Source organism: Mycteria americana, chromosome 2 (genome assembly GCF_035582795.1).
Source record: "Mycteria americana isolate JAX WOST 10 ecotype Jacksonville Zoo and Gardens chromosome 2, USCA_MyAme_1.0, whole genome shotgun sequence".
Taxonomy (NCBI): domain Eukaryota; kingdom Metazoa; phylum Chordata; class Aves; order Ciconiiformes; family Ciconiidae; genus Mycteria; species Mycteria americana.
Genome location: NC_134366.1, coordinates 22,552,715 through 22,579,182, shown reverse-complemented (window position 1 = coordinate 22,579,182; position 26,468 = coordinate 22,552,715). Strand labels below are relative to the sequence as shown.

At 37.6% G+C, this 26,468-nt stretch overlaps 1 protein-coding gene across 1 annotated transcript; it reads right to left on the bottom strand.

Annotated features, from left to right (window-relative positions):
- On the bottom strand, nucleotides 1-25,012 carry NSUN6 (NOP2/Sun RNA methyltransferase 6). The gene is made up of 12 exons (XM_075492693.1): nucleotides 24,670-25,012; nucleotides 21,551-21,659; nucleotides 20,639-20,794; nucleotides 18,888-18,967; nucleotides 17,576-17,685; nucleotides 14,999-15,152; nucleotides 13,274-13,355; nucleotides 10,701-10,820; nucleotides 8,677-8,821; nucleotides 6,667-6,815; nucleotides 5,604-5,729; nucleotides 1-2,668 (listed from the first exon to the last, which is right to left on the bottom strand). The coding sequence occupies exons 2-12, from the start codon at nucleotides 21,623-21,625 to the stop codon at nucleotides 2,456-2,458; spliced, it is 1,410 nt and encodes a 469-aa protein (XP_075348808.1). The 5' UTR covers nucleotides 21,626-21,659; nucleotides 24,670-25,012; the 3' UTR covers nucleotides 1-2,455.
- Nucleotides 25,013-26,468: the final 1,456 nt, after the last annotated feature.

Genomic DNA, 26,468 nt, shown 5'->3' with positions numbered 1-26,468 from the left:
TACATCAAAATTGGGACAATGAGAAAGTATGCCTGTACTTCTAGTTAAAGTCACAGTAAGATTGGAAAAGAAAAAGAAAGAGAAAGAGAAAAAGGCATCCATCCAACTTCAGTCATCTAACTTAGCCAAGCCTGTAGTCAAAGGAAGGACGCTGGCTCCTTCAAGGGATGATTTGGAGCATCTTAATTGAGTTTCTGTTCTGAACTGCCTGATGGAGAAGTCTGTCCCCCCACCACTCCCCAATTACCAACACAGAGAGGGGCCTAGGGGAAAGAGCTGAGGCTTATTCCTTTAATATGCAAAGTGTTCTTTTAATTCTAGCAGTTGCCTTTTGCAGAAATTACTCTAGTAGTTAAAGTTCAGATATCAGTAACTTTTTTCAGGTGAAGTCTGGTCTGCAATTACACTGGAATCAAATAAAAGTCAGTTACTTTTTTTTTTTCCCCTCCCCCTAAGAAACTTCTCACATAAAATCAAGTGAGATCACCTTGAAAAGCCTGTTTATCATTCAAAACTAAAGAAATCTGGGAAAGTCTCAACCAATCTTCCACTAAAAATTCAGCAATCTTAATTCTTTCAAATTCAGCATTGCACAAATCCTGCTATTGAAACTGGAGGCAAAGTTCCTTACTTTATATGCATACGCAAATTTCAGTATATAGTCTATGTGTGCTGATTAATGTTTACAGAATTTATATATTCCGCAAAAAGAAAATTCTTTTTAACTAGCACTGAGTTAAAGATTTCAACATGTACTTAAAATACAACTTGTTACCAACTAATCATTTTAGCCATATTTAGACTAAAAAGACTGTAATTTATAGTATGAGCTTTCATGATTCTAAATAGGATATCTCACCTACTACTGATGAAACAAAATGACTTTAAACTTCTTTAGATATGTTGTGGTTAATGGCAAGGAGTGACCAACAAAAGTAGACAAGTAGTAGACAAGAATTCCATCCTCCTATCCTGGTAGGATAGGCCTTACAAAGGATGTACTAGTCAACCTTGGCAGAACAGAAGAAGGGATATTTGTTTTATTTAAGAACAGTAGAAAACATACGGTATCAAAACATTTATAGCAAATGTAAGTAAACAACCAGACTACTGAGAAACAGAATTGTATAAGTTGTTTTGATTGCGAGCAAATGGAAAAGCACTTCTGACAGTATAAAGACAAATTTTAAAAGAAGTATCGCTCTGTTTAATCCAACCAAATATTTATGTGTGTAAAACCAGACATTTTTCAGATAATGCTTTTAGAAACTGGAAATTGATGAGTGAGAGGAAGAAACCAAACACACACAGATGTCGGTTTACGTTTTTGAATTGTACTTACCTTTTCCCTCTAATTTTAGTGCTATTGTCAGTTCCAGCAGTACTGAGAAAAGAGAATACTGTTCCAACGGAGAACATCTCGAACTGAAGCAGAGTTTTCAAATACATCTAACACCTTTAAGAAATTTAGATTATTAAAACTTTGAGGGGTGTATTAAGGCAGTTCTCATTAGCATGCTTCCCCAGTATCAATTTTCACCTGATTTTAGCTGGTGGTGCTTTCTAACCAATAAAGAGTTAATATTCTTAGTTGTCTGAAAGGTGATTTGCAACATTTCCGATGGTATTATGCATTGTTTTCTGTCTTTTGATATATTAATCACATCTGTAGCCCCTTCTGTTGCAAATGTTTGATTTTAAAATTGTCACTTGTCAGCCAGTCCAATAGGCTATTTCAGAGCCAATACAGCTTATGCATGGGAAGTTTGATGTTGAAACAATATTTATTTACATTCCCAGAGTGAGATGGTTTAATATATTCATGCTGCTATAAAAGACATGCTACAAAGCCTAATCGTATTTTGTGTATATACTATGTGTACAGAGAATCTTGCTTGTATTAAAATAAAAGAGAAATGAGGTTCTAAGTATCAATTTATAAAACAGTTCTTTGTAAAATGTTACAGTGTTTCGTGAAGCACTATTTAATGAAACATTAACTATTGGTAAACCTCCATAGGAACTACCTTTTCCAAAATTCATTATAATAGTTCCCATCTATTTTATTTATGTTTGTATTTCATAAAGTAGCTTACTTCCCCTCCCAGAGAAACCCTGTTCCTAGGCTTGCTGCACTAGGTAAGCGACTCACATGGGGACAGATAGAACAGACAGCAGTATGAGTGAACATACTTGTCATTCATGCACTGATCTGCTGTAAATACAAAAGGAAATGGAGACTTAAAAATGATACTACCCTTCCCCCAGCCATGACTTTCTTTCTGCAACCTGTGGCTCCTTCCCAGCAGAACAGCTGGCAGATTTTATTGCTGCCATAGCAACCCTGCCGTCAGCCTGTTGGCTTGGCAACATTGCAGCAGTAAGAAACACTCTTCACGGCTGAACTGTTCTTAAGACTCACAGAGGTATTTTTTCAGGTTGCATTCCTAAATGCTTATTTACTGTTCGATTTAATAAATTTTGCAATAAAAAATCCTATACAGTCCTTATTTGCCAGTGAAATCAGGTCATCTTCCCTGGAATCTTGCAAAGAATTAATATCCATTCCTTGCAACGTCACAGCAGACGGATCAAATCTCTGCAGCAGCTTCAACTGATCAAGCGACAGTCCAGCTCCCCTCATGCCTTCTCCTCCAATGTGAGGTTCCTTTTTAAGTAACAAAGAAAAGCAAATTATTGCATCAGTAAAGTTCTTAAGTGCCCTAAACGTATTCCACTGAGTATATGCAGAGCTGCCTAACTGTTAACGCCGACAAGCTGGTTTATATCATTCACACCAAGGGAGGATTTAGAAGTAATGTGGCCCTTCTTTTCTTGCCTTCATCTGGCCAATATGCTTACAAGCAGGCATACAAGGTCCAAAGTCCTGTGAGGAGGTGGTGGTGCACCTAATCCACTTTAGCCCAGTAGTTTAGAGCACTTACTGAGGACAGGTACACAGGTCTAAATCAATTCATTCCTCAAAGGACTGAAACATCACAAGAAAGCTGGTATCACCAGACCATAAGAAGGTCTAAAGGTTTTAGGTTGCCACTTTTAAATGATGCAGCGCTTCTGTGTACTGACTGATAGCTATGAGTTAAGTAAAAAATAGTGATTCCTTAGCCAGTTACTAATATACTCAGTAACAGTAGTAGAAATACCTGGATTCTTCACATTAAAAACTTCAACTGGAGAGACTGAAAGCCCCAATCCAGAATACTGCCTGAAGAGGCATAATTTTGGAAGATGATGCAGCAGAAAAATCTGAGCGTCAGATTTTCTACATCATGTAATTAGACTAACAGGTAAATGGGACTACTGTTACCTGTGCATGTATGAGGCAGAGAAAGAAAGAAAGGAACAGCTTCGGTATCTGAATTCAGGAGATGACATTTGGCATCAAAATTCTGAAGAGGAGAAGGGCTTAAAATTACAGCCCTTTTCTCAGCATTTCTTGTGAGTAGCCTTGACTGCTTTTCATTTAATACACTGATTCCTGGAAAAAATGTAATTCTTAGCTGGGTTGTTCTTTCAATGCATTCAGTAAGGAGATGGAACAAAATGTGCAAAAGCTGGCACTGCAATATCAAAGTAGATCTCCTTTGTAAATCTAGTCTAGCATAGTCTATAATGCAGCCTACAGCAGAGTATTTTTTGAGCTATCACACTTTGCTAACGCATGAGCTCACCCAGACAGCACATAATGCAAGTTAGTTGCTTAGCCATGTACTGTGTGCTGTAAAGCTGGGCAGCCAAGAGGCTGCAGCCTGATTCTTCTCTTCCTTTCCCTCAGCAGGATTTCAGTTTTTTCCAGGTAAGAGACAAAAAGAGGTGTCCATTGCAAATTGAGAAAAAATAACATACAAAGGGAGGCAGGGGTAGTGACTTGAAGTAATGTAATAGAAGGATGGAAAGGTCTAGGGAAAACAGTATTACACAGGGTCAAGCGGCTTGCTCAAAGACAGACCAGTTTTTTCCTCTACCTTTTCCTTTTTCCTTCCAGTTAAGTTACTGCATTTAAGCTGATATACAGTATCTCCTGTGTAAACCCCTAAGAGGAAGTAAGTCTGCACAAAGGATCAGCTGCCATGCAGTAAACTCCACCTACGAGATCAACACCTATGGCTCCATCTCTTGTTTTTTCCTTACCCAACACAATTCCAGAATCTGTTGCCAAACTGAGAAAGTGGGAGACAGTGGACTGGGTGTATAAGGAGGTGTCCACTGAGAGACTAAAGAATATGGGAAATACATAAAGGAACATAAGGTAAGTCGACCCTAGACTCCAGTTTCCTGTTCATTGGAAAAGATCACCTTAGTTTACACTACTGGGGAACTGGTTATAAGATACTGTAACCTATCTGTGGGTAAACAATTCTGTGGCATCTCATTTAAAATATACTATACACAAACGTTTAATTTTTACAGATATGGCATTTGTGTGTGAAAACTAGTGCTTTTTTCAAGACTGATATTACCAGGGAGAGAAAGTCTATTAAAGCAGAATTAATCTTGCATTTGAGTTAATAGGGCTTGTGTTTTGCTCTGTCATTCTATCGAGGACAATTTTTATGCTGTTCAGTAAAATGTATAATCTCAGTTGAAACAGCTGAACTGAAAAATTCCTAGTAAATGGATGGTGAGAAAGCAGGCGGAAAAACCCTGGCATACAAATCTTTTAAGAAAAGCTTCAGCTCTGTTAAATCTTTACCAGCCTTCATATAATGTCTCATTGTACACCTATTGTATATATTTTTTTAATTTCAGTTAAAAGATGCATTTAAACTTCTTAAGACAGATACAAGTCATCACAGAATGTATAAGTAAGCTAAACAGGTATCAGAGTTAGACTTTTCCTCAAAGCCATGATGATAAACAACTAACCCACCCAACTCATCACATCAACAAAGAGGAAGAGAGATGCATACGGTCTGATGATAAACTCTCTCAAGGTACTAATAAAGGTAACAGATATTTTTGAAATGTATGCAGTATAGATAAAAAATTCTAGTATCTCCCTATATATTACCTCCTCCCCAGACATCTTAATGGTAGACACTGACTCCAAAAAAGACAAGGCACATTCTTGGGACAGCGAGGCTGAAATAAATTTGCTCCCTTATTCCTTTACATCATGCAAAAATAGCTCCCATACATATAAAATCCTCCTTCCTCAAAACACAAAGTTCTTTCCATTTATCTCCCATCCTTTATGCAAGTCTTCACTACTTCAGTGGCATCAATAAAAAATTTTTCACCTCTCCTGTGAATGTGCAAAAAAAGAGAATAAAATATATGCAAGAGAAATTTTAACCTGTCTGAACTATCTTTTGTCCCTGTTGTGTTTTAAATGACTATTGTACAAATCAAAACAACCACAGTACACAGTGTGAAACTACTTAAGGATCCCTAAATGAAGCTCAATTAAGCACGAAAATAGATTTAAAAGAGCCTCAGAAATCCTTGTGTTATTTCTATCCACAGCAGTGAAAACTGCCTGCAGTGAAAAAGAGATTTATTGATAGTAAATGTAGTGTGTAACTTTACAGTGCCAAAACAAGCTCACTAGATTGTGTGAAGTACCCTGAAAATACTATTACCTGTGGCTGAAGCTGGAGGCATGGAAAAGTTTTCAGGGCCCAAGCAACTTGCTCCTCATTTTCAGAGAGTGTAATTGTACATGTACTGTATACTAAAACACCTCCTGGCTTCAGCAATTTTACTGCCTGCAGGGAGAAATAAACAATAGTTCAGCTTATTTTTAAATGCAAAACTTTCATATTAAGCAACATTAACCAAGAAACCATTAAGCTATAATATTAAAACTTAGCACTTAATTAAACTCAAATCTTTCTGTCTAAGATAGGCATTAGGATACTAATTCTTCTCAGGGAATACAGTAAAGGATCCCATGGATTAGAAAGATTCTTCTTTCCAAATCAGTGTTATAGCTCATGCAGTTTATTAATGCCATTGAGATGATTCACCTTGTAAGATTTGTTATTTGTTTATAAGTTCTGTTTTCATCACCTGCTGCCAACCATGGATACACAATATTTTTCAGTGATATTAGATGTCAACTGTTTCCACCTATTTGGCATGGAAGCTGTATCTATGCTGCTTTTCAAGCTGTGGTTCGCTTTGGATACATATAATTCAGATTTAGACAAGTGTCATGAAATCTTATCTTTCAGCATCAGCCCAAGCACACTCCTACTAGCATGAAAAGTTGTAATATGGCCTCCTGGCTTTGTACTCCATCTCACATCCCATACAGTACCTCACAGCACCACTGCATGGGAGTTCTAGGCAGTGAACTTACAAGAGTCTGTGCTGCTGCAGAGAAAAGACTTTAACCTGCTCTGTAACTTAGACCCTTGCGATTATTACAAATTAAAACTGATGAAACTGAAAGAATAAAAAACTACAACAAAGGTTTTTATTTACTATGGCTTACATATACCTTTCCCATGCTCCCATGAATTGACTTCACCTACCAACAGATACGGTGCAGCTGAGAGGTTAACTAAATCCTAACAGTATCTTCTTTACTTACCTGATGAAAAGGTAGGGAAAATGAGGCACCATTTTTCAGTATGAAGTTTTATGCTGCAAAAGCATTTATGTTCACTTTAGCTTACCTACTCAATGACTAACACATACCACAGTGAAAAGCTTGCGCTGTAGCGGCTGATAAGAGGTCACTTCCTTTAAAGTTGAGGAATAAGCCATGTTTGGTCTCTGTCCCATCCCACTACACGGAGCATCAAGAAGAATTCGATCAAATGACTCTGGTAAGAATGGAGGTCCTTCTGTAAAAAGCAGTTAGTAATGTAAAATGTGGCTATTTCTTTCCTTGAGACTTCATCATAGATAAGGACAAGCTGTTACTGCTTCCTTGACATAAAACATTTATGTTCTATAGATAGTGTCTGCAAAAGTAATCTCAGCTAGAGACAAGTCTCAGCACAGCACTTCACCTCCCAGAAAACTAAAGAGTTTTAGTTCTGTGAGCTCAAAAAATACATGATCCCTTTAGGCAATAATATTTTTTAACCTTGATTTAATAATTTGAAAGCAAAATGTAATAGTAATCAAACAAAAATGTTTAAATATGATTGATCAGAGGTGCTGGGTACAGAGTTGTACATATATGCTGTAATGAACCACAGTCAGCTCATAACTGAACCAAGTGTGCAAATCTTTACTGACAGAAGCCTGTAGGTAATCATTAAGACTGTCTTAAATAATAATAATTGGACTGTCTATATAATAACTATTTTGTGCGATGCATATATAACTGTAGAAAACAAAGCACTTCATAATAACATGAAATATTACAAGTTCTAATGCATGACACATGCTGTCCCCACAGCAGAACGATTTGGTAAACAAGGACTGTGAAGACAAGAACAATTTCTGAATATTACCTGGATAGATAAGGGAATATGTAACTTCTATATGCAGAGCCTATCATCTGAATCCCACTGGCTCAAGAGCCCAAAAGTTTCTATCACCTTAGTGCTAGAGAGACTCTTCAGCTCAGCATCACCAAGACAAAAGTGGCTCCATACGTGTATCTGTGAGTAACCAATGAGGAAGAGAGCCATATATATGCTTTACCTCTTTTTCTCCTTCTGTTCCTCAAATATTCAAGTTAGGTCACAAGTGAAAACAAGTGAGTGACTTCATACTACTGCTACCTAGCTTGTTCCAGCACTACAAAATGAGTCTATCTATCTGATTTATCTACCTCTGATCCATTACTACAACATTCAAAATATGTCATGTCTTTCTTACTTGCAGGGATGGACAGAAAAGCCTTCATGATCTCTCAGTATTACAGCTAGCTCTTGTTCATCTGTGTTAAGTGCTACATACCACCTACAATATTTTGTGTTCATAGAAAGACTACTAAGAAAGTACCTTTATTCCTCCAAAGCAGGAATAACTGCAAGGCATAGGGATAAGGAAGGTGAATTATGCAACCTGATTCCTACTTAGGCTAACCAGTGCCTGGGATAAAATAGAGTGAGAAAGAACAGCATACTTTGCACAACAAACTAAAAATAATCAAGACAGCAGATACCATTTAAATCGTTCCATCATGGGAACAGAACCAGTATCATAAATACAGCACTTCAGAAAAGCAAATTAAATGAACTTAAAATAATACACTGTGCTTCTATAGAAATTTCCCCTGACCAGCTGAACAAACATCAATGAACTAAACCTTGCAGCACTCCTGGGAGTTAGGTATTAATAACCCCATTTTACAGATGAGGATTCTGAGGCAGAAAAGCCAAGCAATTCTGCAAAAATAATTTTTTTCTCAGACTAAGTCAAACAATTCAGAGTATGGGGTTAAACGTTATCAGGAAAGAAGCTTTAAGGCTTCTTCAGTCTTTGATATTATCTGGAAAAGGAATGCATTTCTTTTGAGCATATTAGGTTGTGGTAAGGACAGATAGTTTGAGTTTTGTATTTGCTTCATGGAGAAGCTGATAATCACAAAAGAATAGAAAATAAAAGAGCATTCACAGTGCTGAAGCAACTTAGGTATCTGCCAAGATTTCAAGGACTTGTAGACCTGTGGCAGGTTTATTACTATTAGTGCAAAACTGATTACTATTTTCTTCTAAAAGCTACTACTACCCCAGTGGTTTACCTTACCTTGTTCATCCTCTCTCTTCTCAACTGAAAGTGCCTTTATTCCATCATAGCAAAAGGCCTTAATGCAATTCAGCTGTAGCAATTCAGCATTCTGCTTAATTTTTTTGACCTTGTTAGCTATCTTGTCCATGGCTATTACTTCACCCTGAAAAAAACCCAAAGTTTTTATCAAAAGCATAGGGATTAAATGTGCAGTTCCTGATTTCCTCCCCTGGCCATGAGCAGTGTAATGAATGAAGCTTAGTTTTCCCTACAGAATTTTGTTGTTATTAAATCCACACTCCAGTAGTCCTTGTTCACCCATATTTTCCACGATACCCACATTAGGCTAGATACTGGTCTGAAGCTGTGTGCATTCTGACTGGCACTAGCTGTTTGGCACAGTCACTCCCTAAGGGACCCTATAATGTCTGACTTCTGGCAAGTGTTTTTTTTGTTTGTTTTGAACTGTTTTATTGGGCACTAAGTTAGGTAAAAATGTGATCATTTGAAAGAGGGTAGGAGTCTCAAATACATGGTAAAATAGGTCAACAGGTTTTAAATTTGCATGGAGATGGTAGGAAACATGATCACATACAGCTCAGTCCTGAGGAAATGAGGCCCACAGCCACACCTCTGGCTTGCTCAGACTCATAACATACTGTTATACTTGCAGTAGTTGTCACTCAAGATACTTTGGGAAATACTGTAAATACTAGAATTTACTAATATATTTTTCCATATCTTAAATTAAAATTATATACTCAGAAAAGGAAAACCAATTCAGATAAATTTCAACATCTGTATTCTTAATCTTTACCACTTCAGCTGGAGGTAAGCACAATCAAAATATCTAAAATTACTAAGGAAAAAAACAGTTATGCAAAGTTATACAAAATGTACATACACAGATGGAAAAAGTATAGATATAAATGAATCCATGACAGAAATATATGTTTTTACAGACTTCCTTTCTTTATCACACTGAAATTCTTTACTGGAAGCTTTATAAATCTATCTATTAAATGTCTAATGACTGTCTAATGCATGTTTAATGCATATTTGCAAATTTTCCATACTGAGGGAAGAAACACTTCAACAAGCAAACCATCACAGAACTGAATATGTCTTTTCTAAATACATTCACATCATTGCCCACTGTACCTTCCCATTAATGCACAGACAATCGTTGAAGTACCGCATAACGTTAACTGCAGGATTTCTAAATAATCTGATATATTCTAATACCCCTATTCCAATGAAAATAATAATGCCTTACAAAATTTTTAGAGGAAACATTGCACATTTTTCCCCTCTCTGCTAGAAAAGAGTAACCTCCATTTCTGTCTTTGATTTTGCATATAGCAATTTAATATATGCAAATTGTTAGTTCTAGATCCACATTCTTTTTGGCTTGTGTGTTATTTTCCTTTGTCTTTCTCTAAATATTTTTTTTGTTTCTTCTCATACTGTTACTTTCTCATGAGATATTTTTGGTTTTGTGACCTTCTACGTTAAAATGACAAATTCAGACTAGAAATTCAGTCTAATATCATATCTGTACTGTATAATTGATAGTTTTTACTGAGAAGAAAGTTAATTGCATTAGGAACATTTTAACATTTTTTGTACAGAGTTGTGCATTCTTTTGGCACACAGTAGTAACCCCTGATTTCCATGTATTCCAAGTTTCACAAATCCAGCATATTCCTTCGTAACTTTGCCTTGCATGTTACGAATTCTTCCATTACAAATAAATCAGTAACATTTAAAAAGTGAAATCAAACATATTTCAACAGGTCAATTTCAACAGCAGCAAATAAGGTTTTAAATGTGATGGTGACTATTTGATAAAGATAGTCTGTGCCCATTTCAGTAACTCTGATGTGTAGCAAAATATGCTGGTAAGCAGAACGTTCAAATATTAATTGTTTGCTGTTGTAAATTATCTGTGCATTCTGACAGCTAAGTGAAGTGAGCTGTGCAAATGAACAGTGGTCAGACTTTCTTCACTGAGACAGAAAATGCTCAATGCCTTCTCTTACCTGGTCACGCATTAATGTTGCAAGATGGGTTGTTTTTCCTCCAGGTGCAGCACACATATCCAAAATTCTCTCTCCTGGTTGAGGGTTTAAAATATGGCTCACAACCACAGAAGGCAAGTTCTATCGTAAAAACAAATACGGGAGAATTCAAACCTTATGTCCTGTATGAAGTCCTGCATTAAGGAATGACAAACTCGTTGAAACAAAAATTCATTCAGCAGTGAAGATACCTATGATATTCCTGTCAGTTCCTTAACAGAAAATTAACTATTGGGATTATATAAAAGAGACAATATAGGTCAGAAGTTTCCTGTGGCTCCTTTTTTATTTAAAGCTATATATGAGTATCTATGACTGAAGTTTAAGGGTTCATTAGGGTTCACTCTGTAGTATGTAGACTACAGAGACTACAGTGCTAAAAGTAAAAATAAAATAAGCCGATACTATCACAGACACAGAGCAGCTCTGTATATTACAAATATTTTATATTGACCTCTTTATTGGAACATTTACTATATGAACATACTGGAGTAGTATAGTAGCAAACAGTAAGATCAATAGGTAGGAGTTTAAACTTGCTGAATTAAGGTACCAAGAAGCTGAACTGTGCTATCAATTGTATAAACAGAACAGATACTTTGAAGAGAAATAATATACAGTAATTGTGCACGCTATTGCATCTTACACAATACAGAAGTATTCTGAAAGATTCTCTTCTAACTTGGTTCAACACAAAGGTATAAAAACCTTTTAAAGTTGTCTTTACTACATGTTGTCTTTGGTTAGCACAGTTACAAGTTCCATGCCACAGTGTTCAAAAAAATGAACAATAATTCATCTTACACATAATAAATTCAAGTTAAAAAAGCTGGGCTCAAAGGGTTGTGATCAGTGGCACAAAGTCCAGCGGGAGGCCAGTCAACAGTGGTGTACCCCAGGGATGGACACTGGCGCCAATGTTGTCTAACCTCTTCCTTAGGGACCTGGATAATAGAACAGAGCGCACCCTAAGCAAGTTTACAGAGGATACAAAACTGGAAAGAGTGGTTGATAAACTGGAAGGTTGTGCTGCCATTCAGCGGGACCTTGACAGGCTGGAGAAACGGAGAAACAGAAATCTCATGAAGCTCAACAAACAGAAATGCTAACTCCTGCACCTGGTGCACCCCATGCACCAATACAGGCTGGGGCTGACTGGCTGGAAGGCAGCTTTGCAGAGAAGGCCCTGGGGATCCTGGTGGACAAGAGGTTGAATACGATCTAAATTCTCATGTGCACCAGTCTCTTAAGTAACCTGTCTCTCTAACAATTCTGTTCCTTGAAAGCAAGTACTCTGATAAGCTGAATCAGGGAAGAAAAGGCCTCTCCTTTATTGCAGGCCATGAGACAAGATACTGCTTGATAAACCACCCTTTGCCCACACCAGAAGACAGCAGTGAAGCTGATTTAAAAATATTAAGATCAATTACAAACAGAATATATGCATAAAAATAACTCATCTGCTCGACTGGCTCTTCTGACAAAAGAAATAGTGACTAAGACAATTCACTGTAATAAAGGACTTACCTTACTGTCTGAGTGATAGTTATACAAAATCAAGTGAGGAGATAACTTAGAATTTCAGACAATATCTCTGAACAAGGGTTTATTTGAGATAAAATTTACATTTGCTTTAAAGATTAAAATAACTTTTTTTTTTGAAGGCTGGACCGCTGATTTTGTATTAAACCCTGCTTCTAAATCATCATATTTATATAAAAAAATACAATACCATTGTTGGCACACTAATTGTCTTAGAAATCTAATTGAGGTGTTCACTTTATCTTTTTATGCCAGCAAACTGAAATCAAGAATTTTACCTGATCTAAGAAAACTAGAAAGTTCCATGATTTCATCATGCTACGTTTCAACATAGCACAGGAGGCCAATTATCATGTCTGAGTATTGCTTTTAATTAGTTTTATTGTGGGGAAAAGGAGTATAGGTATCACAAATATTAAAGATGCGAGAGGAAAAGCTAGCTTGAAATAAGTTCTTAAATTTTACAATAAAAACTACACAAAAATTTGTAATTCTTTGGAAGCTGTGCAGTTTTATGGTAAGAGGTGAGCTACTGTAAGGTTTTTCACGGTTATTTTGTTCAGGTGGATTTTTTTCATTAGGGCTAAAAGGATATGGATTTTCTCTTCAACTTAAAATCAACCTAATATTTGGAGATTTTCCTGATTATCTACAGAAGGATGTACCCTGAAAGAGGCTCATATTTCAGAGTTCATAGGCAGATTCCAAAAACTAAAAGTTCTATGCAGAGTATCTGTGCAAAAAGAATTTCAAAGTTTTTAAATTACTATCTCTTAAGTCACTTTGAAGTCCCTTATCATATCTCAGACACAGTATGATTAAACCACCTACATGTAGATACTGACTTCATTCTAAACACTTTGTTTTCTTTAAATCCGAAGAGTGAATCTGGTGCCACAATACACAATGAATATATAAAGTATTAATGTGTGCTTAGAGGATATTCATTATTCTGCAAATAGTACAGACTTTTATATTTGTAACAAACATACCTGTAAAAACAAATGGCTAGGGAGCACATTGTCAAATGAAGGACTAAGGTAGACTCGCTCTATCATTCTTATGCCCATCCCACTGAAAAACATGAAAAAAAAATATTTTAACTACTCAAATTTATAATTTTTAACAGTATTCAATTAAAATCATTATGCTTACAAATAGAAACTTGAAACAATAATCTTACAAAAATGAAAGCACTTACAAATCAACTAAGAAAAATACTTTTACAATTTTATAATCTGATATTCTCTAAAATTACATGATAAAGTTGGGTAAACCATAACAAAAAATGTACTACATTATAAATTGGATCTATCTGTAAAAACTGCATAAAGCAAATTTATCTTTTTTGTACACAAGACAAACTGAGATCGAATCCAAGCCTTCATAATGTAAAGAAATGCATAAAAACCAGATTTAAGTATGTTAATTTCAATCCATAACTGCTTTTGGCTAACCATGTATGCACTAGGGCACTGGCATATGATTTCCTACTTAGATCTTCATTTTTCTAGCCTGTCTGAGATTTCAGTCAAATAACTAAAGAAATTCTATTTCAAAAGCCTTACAGAACACTAATTTGCCTGCAAAGCAAAGGTTTGAACTTAGAAGCAACATAAAAGTTTTAAATATGGATGAAGTTCTGACACAGATTTCATTAAGTTAAGACAAATGTATAAGGAAAGGACAACAATAAAGAGAAAAACAAGAAAAAACAATACTGAGCCTGAAAACAATAGATTACTGAAGATAACGAGAATGAGTATTATTTTGCATATGCACTGCACAGTCCGACAAGAAGGAAGGATATGAGAAAGCAAACTTGCAGACACCAGATTTAGTGTTACATACTGCCATTCCACGTCATTAACTCAACAGGTATATCCTACCACTACTTCTAGTATATTTAAGCCCTAATAAATCAGAGATCCTTTGACAATGTAATCTTTTTTACTAGATCTTTTGTAGTTTGTTCTTGGGATGTAAAGTCTCAATCATTAATTTGATGTCCATGCTCTTCTACACCACTTTTCATATGTGTTTTAGATGACAGAAGAGGAACAAACCACATGCTTTGGCAACAAAGTAGAAAAGCAAGTAATCTTGAAATAGATAACTACCTTGGCAAATGCTATGAAATTTTTTAAGATATCTAACCTTATGTTCTGATCCCTGCCCCACCAAAAAAAGCCCCTACAAATATTTTCAGGAGACGGAGAAATCGACAAGGCTGTACTTCTGTTCCATCCAAATAGGAAAGTGGTACAGAACAATTTACCAAAATTCAATTTTGCCACAGTGAGAATGTTTGTCACTTCTGTTTGTTCTATATCATTGAAGTCATATGCTAAACATAAATTCTGAAAAGGCTCCCATTTATTTCCTCCTACCTCTCAAGTAAACTGGTATCTGGATACCACTATGAGACTAAATGTTGAGTCCGCTAATACTTACTGTAGTACTTTAATCATAATTGCCATCACATTGCCGCTACCTTAGTCGTGAAGTTACAGAAGACAGCAGGAGGCACAATTCTATTATATTCCCAGAAGCTAACGCTTCCCAAAAAATGCTGGAAATCCCAACATGCAACACAGGTCTCAGTCAAAGCCATCTTGTGGTTTCACATAGGTTATAGAACATTTCAAATTGTCTCCCCATCTTCCTCCTTCCCTTTGCAAAGTTGTAGATGTAGACTGCAGTTACTATGGACTTACTTCAATGGGCCACTTGAACTAAAGATTTCACTGCGACTCAGTTCTGAAATCCCATTTCCAAGGAAAACTTTGACTCCTTCAAATTCTTTGGCTCCTCTTTTACATTTCCCTTCAATATCTGAATACACTGAGACCAGATCTCCAGCTTTCATAACTGCGCAAAGAAGAATGGAAATTTTGGGATTAGTATTACACTTCACAAGACAGTAGTGACCAAATAACCTAGGATTTTCAGTAGACTACTTACTTCAACTCCTATATCATAGCAAAATTTAAACTTTCTTAATGTAATCAAAGAAAAAGATTAACTGATATTAGGCTTGAAAGTGTACATGGTGAACAATGGCTACCAAATGACTAGAGCTACTGAGACACAAGGTTACAAATCAGAGAGCATGTCTCGTTTTTTAAGAGGCTAGACAAATCTTCACTTTATTTATTTTATCACCGCATGGTCACCCATTAGTTTTAAGCACGCTCTTCAGGATTCAGACCTCTGTGTGCGCTCCAAGCACGCAAGTACATCAAACAACACTGGTTCATGCTTACTGTACGAAGACAATAATACTAAATTTGTCTAATGACCTCTCAATAGCTAGGCAGAACATAGCTATAGCTGCTTTTTCTCTAACTACTGCTTTCATACAAGTGATTATATATTCCCGTTGAAACAATATTTCTGGTGTGGCTCTCTTCCCTATAAGGCAACTGCTGTTCTCGATAATCCTCTACAAGAGTTTTACATCTCCAATTAAAACCCTCCAGATCAGTAAATATACACCAAACTCCAGAATTGTACTCCTAGGGACTTAACAAACTTTCTGAGCTAGAACAAAAATAGATGGAAAAGGGGGATGGTTTAGGTGACTTTGCAGAACACTGAGCAAGCTCTGTGCACTGACTGGCTGAAAAATATGCTTAAAAATAAAGGCCTCCACTGACAGCAATAAACAATTTTCCAAAATTACATTTCTGACACGTCTGACTGGCTGCAGCAACCAGAAGATATGACAAGTAAGACTAATGACAGTTCAGCTTCCCAAGAATTCTTTGAATTGTATTTAGGAATCTTTTTTCCATTTTCAAGTCACTACCTGAATATGCACAAATGCCCCGGAATTCTTAAATGGTTATATTTGTTGGGTAGCCACTAAACATTTCTTTTTTTGCATAGCTTCTTTTTACACAGTGTGACACAAAACATTATGTGATAGCCTACTGTTATTGTCTGCTTAAATTTCACTGAACGAAAACTTGCAGCAATGTAACTCTTCCATCAAGCATATTTGCCAATGATTTTTTGCAGTATTCAAACATAAAGGATTTTATTTCATTCTCTGCTGACAATCGTCCTTTCAAAATGCATTAGTACTGTGTACAGTTCTTAAGCTTTTTGTAGCTTATATTGGCATTCCATAAACATAAAGCTTAGAGTTTGATTAGTTAAATTAAACTCAAAGCCCCCTGATAATTAGTTTACCCTCATTTGGGTTGCAAGTTCAGTGATTAAATGTGTGTTCTTTCTGTACTCTTTTTCTTCCCTAGTTAGACCATCTGTGCTTAAGACAGGCTTATTATATTTGGCCTCAAGTGGGTAGCATGCCCTTTTATTTTATTTTCCTATCTTCAATTCCCCTGAAGTGTTCCTAAAGTTTTATAGTATCTTTTCTTTTCTTTGAATTGATGTTGCATGCATAATTACATGAGGCAATTATGATAAATCACTAGTTGACGCAAAGAGGGATTTGAATATTTATGAGGTTGCCTAAATAAGCAGTTTCAACAACTGCTACGGCAATATACTTATTTCATTATCAAGTCCCAGATTGAAAAACATTCCTGTTCAGTGAATTGGACTTAAGCACATGCTTAAAACTTCTTGAAGGTTTTTCCTGAAAGGGAATGAAGTTAAGTGGCTAGATGAATGCTTTCCTGACTCACTTTGTTTAATAATAAGAACCATGATGATTAGTAGATCTCATCACAATAGAATAATGAGGTGAATCATGCAAAATTATACTGGTTTCACATAAAGTTAATTTGACCTTTAAATAAAAAATAAATAGGCTGCTGAACACTAAGCATGTATATGTAGATTTTTTTATCTTGTGTCACAGGCATGGAAACAAAAATTTCCATTTCTTAAGAATCTGACATTAAAATTGAAGATTTTTCTCATCAATAGAAAAAAACCTTTTTACTAGATCTCTCATACACAAACAATATCAAATGAATCGCCAACGGATTAAAAAAAGAAAATCCATTTTTTTAGATCTGTAACTTGGAATCTGACAGGACCACGAAGGCCAGTGCCTTTGTGACTGAATGAAGAAATAACATGTCTGGAAATAGTATCTATTAAATAATCAACATACATCCAGTTACCATCCAGATGTATCTGTTGTGGCATTGCTTTTTTTTTTTTTTTTTTTTTTTTGACAAGACTGGAAAGCAGCAAATTTCAGCTGTGAATAGAAAAAAAAATTAATGTCACTCTTTATTGGAAATTGTCATCAAAGGGTGACATTTCTTCCGTCCTCTTTACAACTTAACTGGGTGTATTTAGAGAACTCTTACATCTTGAGGTAGATATGATTCCAGGGACATAAACATGTGCTCCTCGAAGTACTGCATATCCACAGTGGGCTCCAACAATGACTTCAGATGCATGTTTTTTTAAATCTTGCCTAAAAATACAAAATGTAGTTCAGTTTAAAAAGAAAAAGAAGTATACTGCAAAAAACCAAATACCCCCAAAGTAAACTCCAGTTCATAAATACTGATTTTGTCACAATATAATAGAAAACAGTTAACTATCAGGTATTACATTTAAAAGATTTATTTTAGTCCCAGAGGATTCAAAGGAAAGAGCCAAGAAGGAAACCAGTCCTCAAAATAAAGCAGATTCTGACACATTCTGCCACTATTATGAACCTGACACAGGAATACAAATAAATTATACTGGGATGGAGAAATAATCCTCTATCCCTTCCTAGGTGAGATGATTGTAAAGTAATTTTTTATGTTTAACAACTGTAAAGTACTTCTATAATAAATGTCTAACCAGGTGAAGGAACTTTGCCAGTAGGAACTGTGAAGAAGATAGTTACTCAAACTTATTAGAGTGTAAACAAATTTGAATATAAAAAGAACAGAAAGTTCAGAAAAAGATGCTACAAAAAAGAATTAAATGAATGAATGAAGAATAAATAAAAGCATTAAATGATATTTTAGGGTGTACAACATTTACAAACTAGTACTGCTTGTTACCAATCTCTACCTAATCGTGATATAAACTGAATCTTAACTTCATTATGAACAAGATACTTTAAATAAAATGTCCATCAGTGAATTCATTAAAACAATGAAGAAACTCTATAGGGGCAGACACAGATGCAACACGGGCAATATCCAATCATATCTTAAGAATGATGAAAGAATAGTCATTTTGTAGGGAATAAAATTGATTCAGGAATCCTCTCAGCATTATTGATCCAGTCTACCTAAGTCTTGGTAGACTGGCTCTGGACTTGATTCCAGTGGAAGAAAACCCTGCCTGTATTTAACTATAGTTCTATATTCCACTGCAAAAGTTTAGTTCTTCTCTCTGCCACTTACCTGGCTTTCCAGAGACAATGTACTTATGTTACATTTTCCCTATAAAAAGTCAATCTCATAAACAAGGAGAGAACTCTCTCTATGTTTTCTTACATCTTTTAAGGACTAAAACTCTGACTTGATTAGGATATGGACTGTCCACTAGGTCTTAATATAAATTACGTTGTACTTCATTTATTTTGAGTTAGCTATCATAACTGTTTAACAAGAAATCTGTAAGTAAAATATATATGTTACGACATTTTAAGGCTAAAGACTGAAAATTTCAAACCTGGGTCCAATGACAGGAATTAATAAGATGTCCTGGATTTTCGGGTGCTCAAGAACTGGAACACATAGTCCTTTAAATTGCTGTTTCATTAAAAAACATAATTATTAAGCAATACTAACAAACCTAATATTTAAGTACTTAATTAGACTGAAAACTATTTTTCCATTCATAATTTATATCTGTAGAGTACAAAAAACCAAATATAGTGAAAACAGTTAAGAGAGGTTGGGAAATAGTGTGTAAGGAGACACTCCATATTAAAAATACTGGTGTAAAACACTAAACATTTAATAAACTGAGAAACAAGGCCACAAAGGGATTCACTGAGAACTGACTTCAGGGAGTGGGACAGTGGTATGACACTCATAACCCTACCACTGTTTTTTGCTTACTGCTGGAAGAAGGTTCTGTCAAGTTGTCATCAGATCACAGTAACACCACCAGAGATGCTTAGGTCTAATCTGTGTTATCTTTTTGATGTTATTAATTATAAACCACTGTTTAACTCTACTCATGGATTGCCTATCTTACTTAATATGCCAGGTTGGTAATACTTTTTATTTTTCTTTTCAGCTTAACTTTGATTGGGTACTGAGAGCCGAGTTGTGCATATAGTTGAAAAAAAATGACAGCTTGCCATTTTAAAACTGTTCCTGGACGTTAAAAAGACGATGTCTTCTCGCCTGAGCCTTCTAAAATAAAACCTTAAAACATGCAAAACCATAAATTAGTTTGCATCTGATTAATATGTATTTTCTCTTAAGAAAGAACACAATCCATGAGCATAGTTTTGTTAAAAACTGTTATGTAGTTTCCTTTTGTAATATAACCACAATTCAAAATACAAAAAGTTTATGAAAAGCCAGTCTTAATTCAGTTTTCAGCAAAGCTTTTTCCCTTGAAGCAAAATATCATACTGCAATACCCACTTCCAGATTTCTACAATCAAGCTAAAATTAGCATAACTCATTACCATTCCAGCCAGCAGAATACTGTCAACTGCCTCTGCATCACAGAAATGTCTTGGCTCCTGTCATGCAATAGCTCCCTGTACACCCACTAGCATTAATAATTTACGTAAAGAACTGGATCTTTTTAGACAGAGTGAAGATCTAGGATAGACTTTCAAAATAATCTACTTCTTAAACATAATGACTTACATATTATCAGATAAATAAATTTTTAATTAAGGTAAGTAAAAATCCAGAAAATTATATAAAGATTAAAAACAGGTTAAAAAAAGAAAGTACAGCAGCTGCAGTGCATCACTCTGGCTCCAGTTTCTAAAACATACAGATTTTCTCACTTTCCTAAACAGTTTGTGCAATGAGACATACAGCCATTCTCCTTTAATCTTACATTAAAATGTTCTAAACATGCTGAACGCAGCATATTGAACTACAGTTTTTATCTCTTTCTATCATCTTCTCTGGACTTACACTGCCTTTACAGTACTTACTACAGTAGTACCCCAATCCTATCTAAGGTCTGGATCTGCCATATGAAAAAGAGTTGGTTGTCTTCTCCCTCTGTTATTGCCTTTCTTGGACATATTAGATGAGGAATATGGCTAGTCAATGAATTTTCATTTAACATTTAATGCTGACAGGAAATCAGTATGACTGCATAACATTAATACTAGTGGACATGTATTAAGTTAAGGAATAGTGTCCAGTAATGAAAAGCTCTCATAATCAGGCAAAAGATGAAATATCCTGTTATTTTTGCTGTAACAAAGAAATTGCACAAACCTTCTGGATCTCTTCAAACAGCAATTTTTTCACATGTTTCACTGAGGCCAAGTGGGTATTAACTCTAACAGTTGTGAAACCTGGTGGATGAGATAGATGACTTAACAGAGATTGGTATTTACTCTCCGCCTCCTGTGTACCTAAAGCAGTGATAAGCTGAAAGTGAAAGAAGATATTTTATATTAAAGAGATTCACACAGCAGTGTCTTGCTCAGTGCAAAAAAAGCACTGAATAAACATTCTGTAGAAATGGAGGAATATGGTTGTGTGGTGTGCAGTAGTGAGGAATGTCTGTGTCTGGAGACCTAATTCCAATGAAAACCTCACAAATTTATTGAAAAGGACTTGTTGGAAAAACAGTCGTATTAGCAAGATCATTGTAAACAGGTACAGATCATTGCTGCAGCAAGTACCAAAAGTAACTGCTAGCAAGCTCTGTGATACAGTACAAAGAACAGTCCTAAGGAGATGGAAGAGTAGATTCAAAACTATGAATTAATAGCTCTTATCCTGATATACAAAAATGTCATTTTTGTGCCTTTGACATTAGGAATTCATAGATTGTCTATAGTATTTTTGGTTCTACACTGGGGTAAGGGAGTATTTCTTGTCAACATTATGTGGTTAATAAGTGGTTAATTTTCTCTGTGATCATTTTTCAGTGGGATCAAAATCCCAAAATCTCAGATTTATGCTAAGTTTAGTTTAAATATTTTTGTTAGTTTGAGCCAACAGGCGTAAAAAAATAATTTTATATTTTAAATAGAACTATATCTAAAAATCTGTGTCTAATGTAAAGACAATACCTTATTGTAAGGTATTAAAGTCACACAAAATATTAAATCAAAAGAACATTAACAGTGTTCAATTATTGAATATTTGTTGATGATTAGTAGCATCTGTTTCACATACCTCATTATTTCTGAACACTTTGGTGAGATACTCTTCAACTTCATGTTGGAAAGAGATTTTGGGGAAAAAAGACATCTTCCTTTAGTTTTTAAAATCTGCTGGTAAAGAACTGAAATAAACAAAATATTTTCTTAGCAGTTTTTATCATATTCTATAAGTTTATAAATGTAACGTAAGATGTACCCACAAACTAAGCTGCAGTTTCTTATTCTTCTAGTTTAACAATGCAATTTTACTGCACTCAAAATTCCAAATATTGCTCAGGATATGACTGCAACACTACTGTTAATTACATTTCAGAATATGTTCATTAACATGTTTAGCATTTGTAATCACCTTACAATGAGACTACTGGTTTCCTTGCTGTCATACCCTTCCCAGCCATACCTTCCAAAGCTACTGTATCAGTGTTTGAAACGTGAAGAAGGTGTCACCACCTCTAAATTCTGTCCCGGTAAAGTTCCCCTAGCTATCCTTGGGGAGAACTTGCTGTTTAGTCCTAGAATTCACTCACAAAGGCTCCTCACAGAATTTAGCTTTGACTCTTCTAAGTCCCATCTTTGAAATCCTTATTCTATTACATCATCATATCTGTTCATTTTTAGAGATAATCTTCTAATTTTTCCCTGTCAGATTTCATTTTTCTCAAGCTTAACTTCTTAGGCTTCCTCCATAGTTCAAACTACCCAAAATTCGTAACAGGGGGACATGTGCATGACTGGACAATGATTTTTATTTTTTCCATACATGCTTAAAAAATTAAAGAAGGACTATAAGTAACAATTTTCTCTTGAGTCTGTGTTTAATTCACAGTAGGAATAGTGAAGCATTAATGTAACAGAAGCTCTGCTGATCCTTACTGAAAATCTTCAAGCTGCCTGGTGAAAGATTACATGGTTAAAAGGTACAGGAAATTTCCAGATGTTGCTGTAATTCCTTCTGCAAAGTCCCTATTGCAATTTTATTCTTTGTCATTATTCTCTGTTTATCTTTCTCTGTAGGTAATAAAATACAGTTATCTTCCCAAATTGTATCTGCCCACCCCTATATTGCCTGTATTTTGAAAGATTATACACACTTCAGTCTGAAATGAGACTTCCTAAAAATGTAATAGTTTGTCTACACCAACTTAAATGGAGTGAAAGTGAGAACACCCCACCGTCAGTGAGGTTTATTCCATCCATAACAAGGAAAATTGAATACTAAAATACTACATTATCATTGTATTAAACATACTTGGAGAAAATACTTGAAAATTCTGGTATTCATTCTGGTATTCATTCTATTTGAATAAGAGGCTATTTGTCACTTTTATGATACAAAACCCCTCAAAAATACCTTCTTTTGATATTTCAGATTCAGTTGAAGTTTTAATGCTAGAAGAATGTTCTCTTTTTTAGACTTAACTTTTGAGCCCAGACAAAGGCAATTTTCAGTTTCATGGGCAGAAGTTTCAAAGCCTTATTCCCAACATTAGCAACCTTTGAAGGAAAGAAACTGTAATGGAATTAATGAACTTCTTTTTAGAATCTAACAAAAAGCCCCAAAAAATTTACCTTGATATTTCTACTAAATCTAATAGTACTACAACAGTTCATATTACAACTGAAATTACCAAAGTTCAGTTTTAACATTTCAGACAATGTGACATATCATGCCTCTGAGCTGTTGTCCTAGGATACCTACATTACGGGGGGGGGGGGGAATCACCAAAAAAACCCCCATATGGCTCACATTTGGAAAGTTTTTTTCTTCAGAAGCATAATAAACTAGCATTTTAAAAAATCCCACACTTGTGAATTTTTTAAAGAATTGAAATCCTGAAAAGAATTAAGCAGGCATTTGAAAACTGGTAGAAATATGTGTTATTTATGAGCCCTACAAGTGACTTCGGTATTAACAGTATGAAGGTATCTTTTTAGGACATTAAATGGGTATATTATGATAACCGCAGAATCCCACAGAATGACTGAGGTCATCTCACAATTACAGTTACTTCTTCATGGAAAACCAACCACTGATCTGACAGCATGTTGGCAACAGGACGTTTTTCTACCTCATTTTTAAAATGTTACTGAGTGCTACCATGAAACATGAGCCAGTAGGTGGTCAAAACCAAAACCTCTTGGTCAAAAACAATGTGCACAAGGGATAGAACTGCAATGAAGTTCCCTAAATGTGTTATAAAAGGGAAGCTAGTCCCATGATACAAATTAACAAGACAACTATGTCAACAAATAATTGTGGTTTGAAATTTCATACCAAAATAGAAAAGTTATAATGTGTTAGAAACCACTATCCTTCTAAACAGGATGGCAAGTATGTTACAATGCCTGCAATATAATGAGGGCCAACAGAAAAACAAGAATAAAACCAAGGAGATTTCACTTCTCCCTGTGTAGACAGGGTAGACATCACACAGAAGCATGATGCCACATCTGTGCTTTTAACCACAGTTAATGAACACTTTAGGAAGTCAAGGGACACGTAACAGAAGTTAAGACTTGACCCTGGCTAGTTCATAGGGCCTGGTACAAAATGTTACTGCAGAAGAGCTGCTCTGTCACAGCAATTGTAAAGCATGTGGACTCAACACATGCATTCAAATGACAAATACAAGAAACCCACTATCATTGTGCTTAGTTCAGGGAGAGGAACAACACACAAATGAAAAGCAATTCCTTGGTTAAAAAGAGAAGACAAAAGAATAAACCCATTGTAAGCAGCCTGGAAATTTTAAAACCACACAACTGGAGGTTCAGAGCACACTCACACAACCTGTGGCTTCAGCGCTCTAGGTATGCCCTTTCAGTGCCCATTATCTCAGAAAAGATACAATGTAACTTAGAAAGGTTCAGGGAAAAGTGATAACCTATAGATAGGAAATGGCTTTCAAATAAGGAGAGACTAAATAGTTTGTAGTCTTCCAGGCTGGGGAACATAGTTGAGGGGGAATAGGATAAAAGCTTATAAATTCAGACACGGCAGGAAGAAAGGCTGATGAGGGAGACTGCCTAGTGCCTCTTCAAATATAAGAGTTAGACATCAAACAGAACTAGCAGGAAGCAGATTTGAAACCAGAGAGGTATTTTTTCCCCCAGACCTGCTGTGCAGTATACCTTGCCCCAGGAAAGGCTTGATGGACTTCAGAAGAGAGCCCTTGAGGGAGCATCACCGCCTGTTCACCATCTCCTTACGGATTTCCCTGTGCCTCTGTTGGGAGATGCTGCGGGGGACGCGATGCTGGACCAGGGCTTCGATTTAACTATGCACATAAGCACTGCGAACTGTCAAACGTAGTCAGCACCAGAGATGCCGAGCAAAATTTAACTTTCAAACCTCCTTTCCCCACCCCTTCCCACACGAGGAAAAAGTCAGTCGGCTCATTGCTGTGGGGAGCGGAATTTAGGGCTCCCTCCCTCATTCCCCCATCCGCCCCGTTACTGAAAACACCAAGTTGGGGGGGGGTGGGGGGAGGGCACAGCTCTTCGCAGCCTCCCTGAAGCCCTGCGCGGCACCTCAAGCCAGGCCCAGGGGTACCCGGGAGGCGGCGCACCTCAGCGGGACGCGCCGCCGCCGCCACCACTATCCCCTCAGCGCCGGTGGACACCGAGGGAGACACAGGCCCGGCCCCGGGACGCCACGAGAAGGGCGGAGCACGCAGGGGCCGGGCCGCCCTCCCCCCCTCCCGCGGCGGCGCGCAGACCTCCCGCACGCCGCCAGACCCTCACCTACCGCCGCGACCCGGGCCAGTCCCGCCTCCTCCGGGGCAGCGGCAGGAAGTCCCGCCTCTTCGGCCGCCGAGGATTGGCCGGAGGCGGACAGGGCGGTGCCGGCCCGGCTGTTACTATGGGAGCCAGACACGCCGCAGCGGGGTCGGGGAGCGGCCGCTGGGCTGTAGCGCTCTGCCCGGGGCGGCGACGTGGCCGCCCGGCCCCAGCGGAGGCCCGCCCAGGGCGCGGGAAGGGCGGCAGCAGGGCCGGCCCGGCGCCCGGGGGTCACTCAGCGCGGCCCGAGCCCTGCCGGGGTAAGCAGCGCCCTTAGCACCCCCGTCGCCGCTTACGGGCGGCCGCAGGAGTTTCCCCCGCGGGCAGAGCCCGCTTTGCCGCAGCGCTGCGGGGCGTGCCGCTGCAGTGTCCTCTTCCGTCTCTAGGGCTGCGAGGTCTGTCTTGGAACAGCCGCCCGCATCGCTGCCGGCGGGTGCCTGCGGTGAAGCAGCGTGTCCCCGAGTTACGGGGCAGCAATGGGTCTGCGACGCTGCAGTAGCTCAGGCCGCAAGTTTAGGGCACAACTCCAGTAATAAACTCGTTTGACAAAACGTTGCTGACAGCGCTTTTTTTGTTCCGCATGAGCAAGCTTAAATGCTGCTGAGTGGATTAAAATGACAGGTTTTGTATTTCCACCCCTGCTGCACGTAAGCGCCTGCGGGTTCCTGTGCTAAGGCAGAGCAGGGCTCGTCCTCTCCTACTGACCCTCCCCAAGGTGCTGCCGAGTGAGAAAGCTGGGGGACCCACGCCAGAGTTCAATACGCAAGAACCATTAGTACAGCACTGGAAACGAGTCTGCCGTTTTAAAATGCTTTACTATACAGGAAAAAAACCGAGTGCCTTGAAAACCACGGGCCCTTCCCAACCATGACGAAGGCCGTGGGTCAGCCACAGCACCGCCCGGCTAAATGACACGGTGACGGGAGAAGGACGCTGCCAGCGCAACGCTCCCACTCCAGGCCCGACGGCCGCGGCGGGGCTGCTTCTACCCCGGGCGGGGGACAAGCATACCCCGCGGCACCCCTCCCTCGCGGGGAGGCTCCCTCTTCCCCGGCAGCGCTAGACCCCAGACCCCTCGGCTCTCCACCAGCCCTGGGGAAAGCCCGGCCTCTCCTGGCAGCGCGCCCCGGAAAGACGCCGCCGCCGCTCCC

What these genes read in the sequence shown, in the direction of transcription:
- NSUN6 (XM_075492693.1), bottom strand. Translation starts at nt 21,625, where the DNA reads ATGTCTTTTTTCCCCAAAATCTCTTTCCAACATGAAGTTGAAGAGTAT. An exon ending in AGTTCAAGTGGCCCATTGAA is followed by an intron (nt 13,356 to 14,998) that starts GTAAGTCCATAG and finishes CATGTTTTTCAG; the next exon opens with TGGGATGGGCATAAGAATGA. An exon ending in CTAGCCATTTGTTTTTACAG is followed by an intron (nt 10,821 to 13,273) that starts GTATGTTTGTTA and finishes TTTTTACGATAG; the next exon opens with AACTTGCCTTCTGTGGTTGT.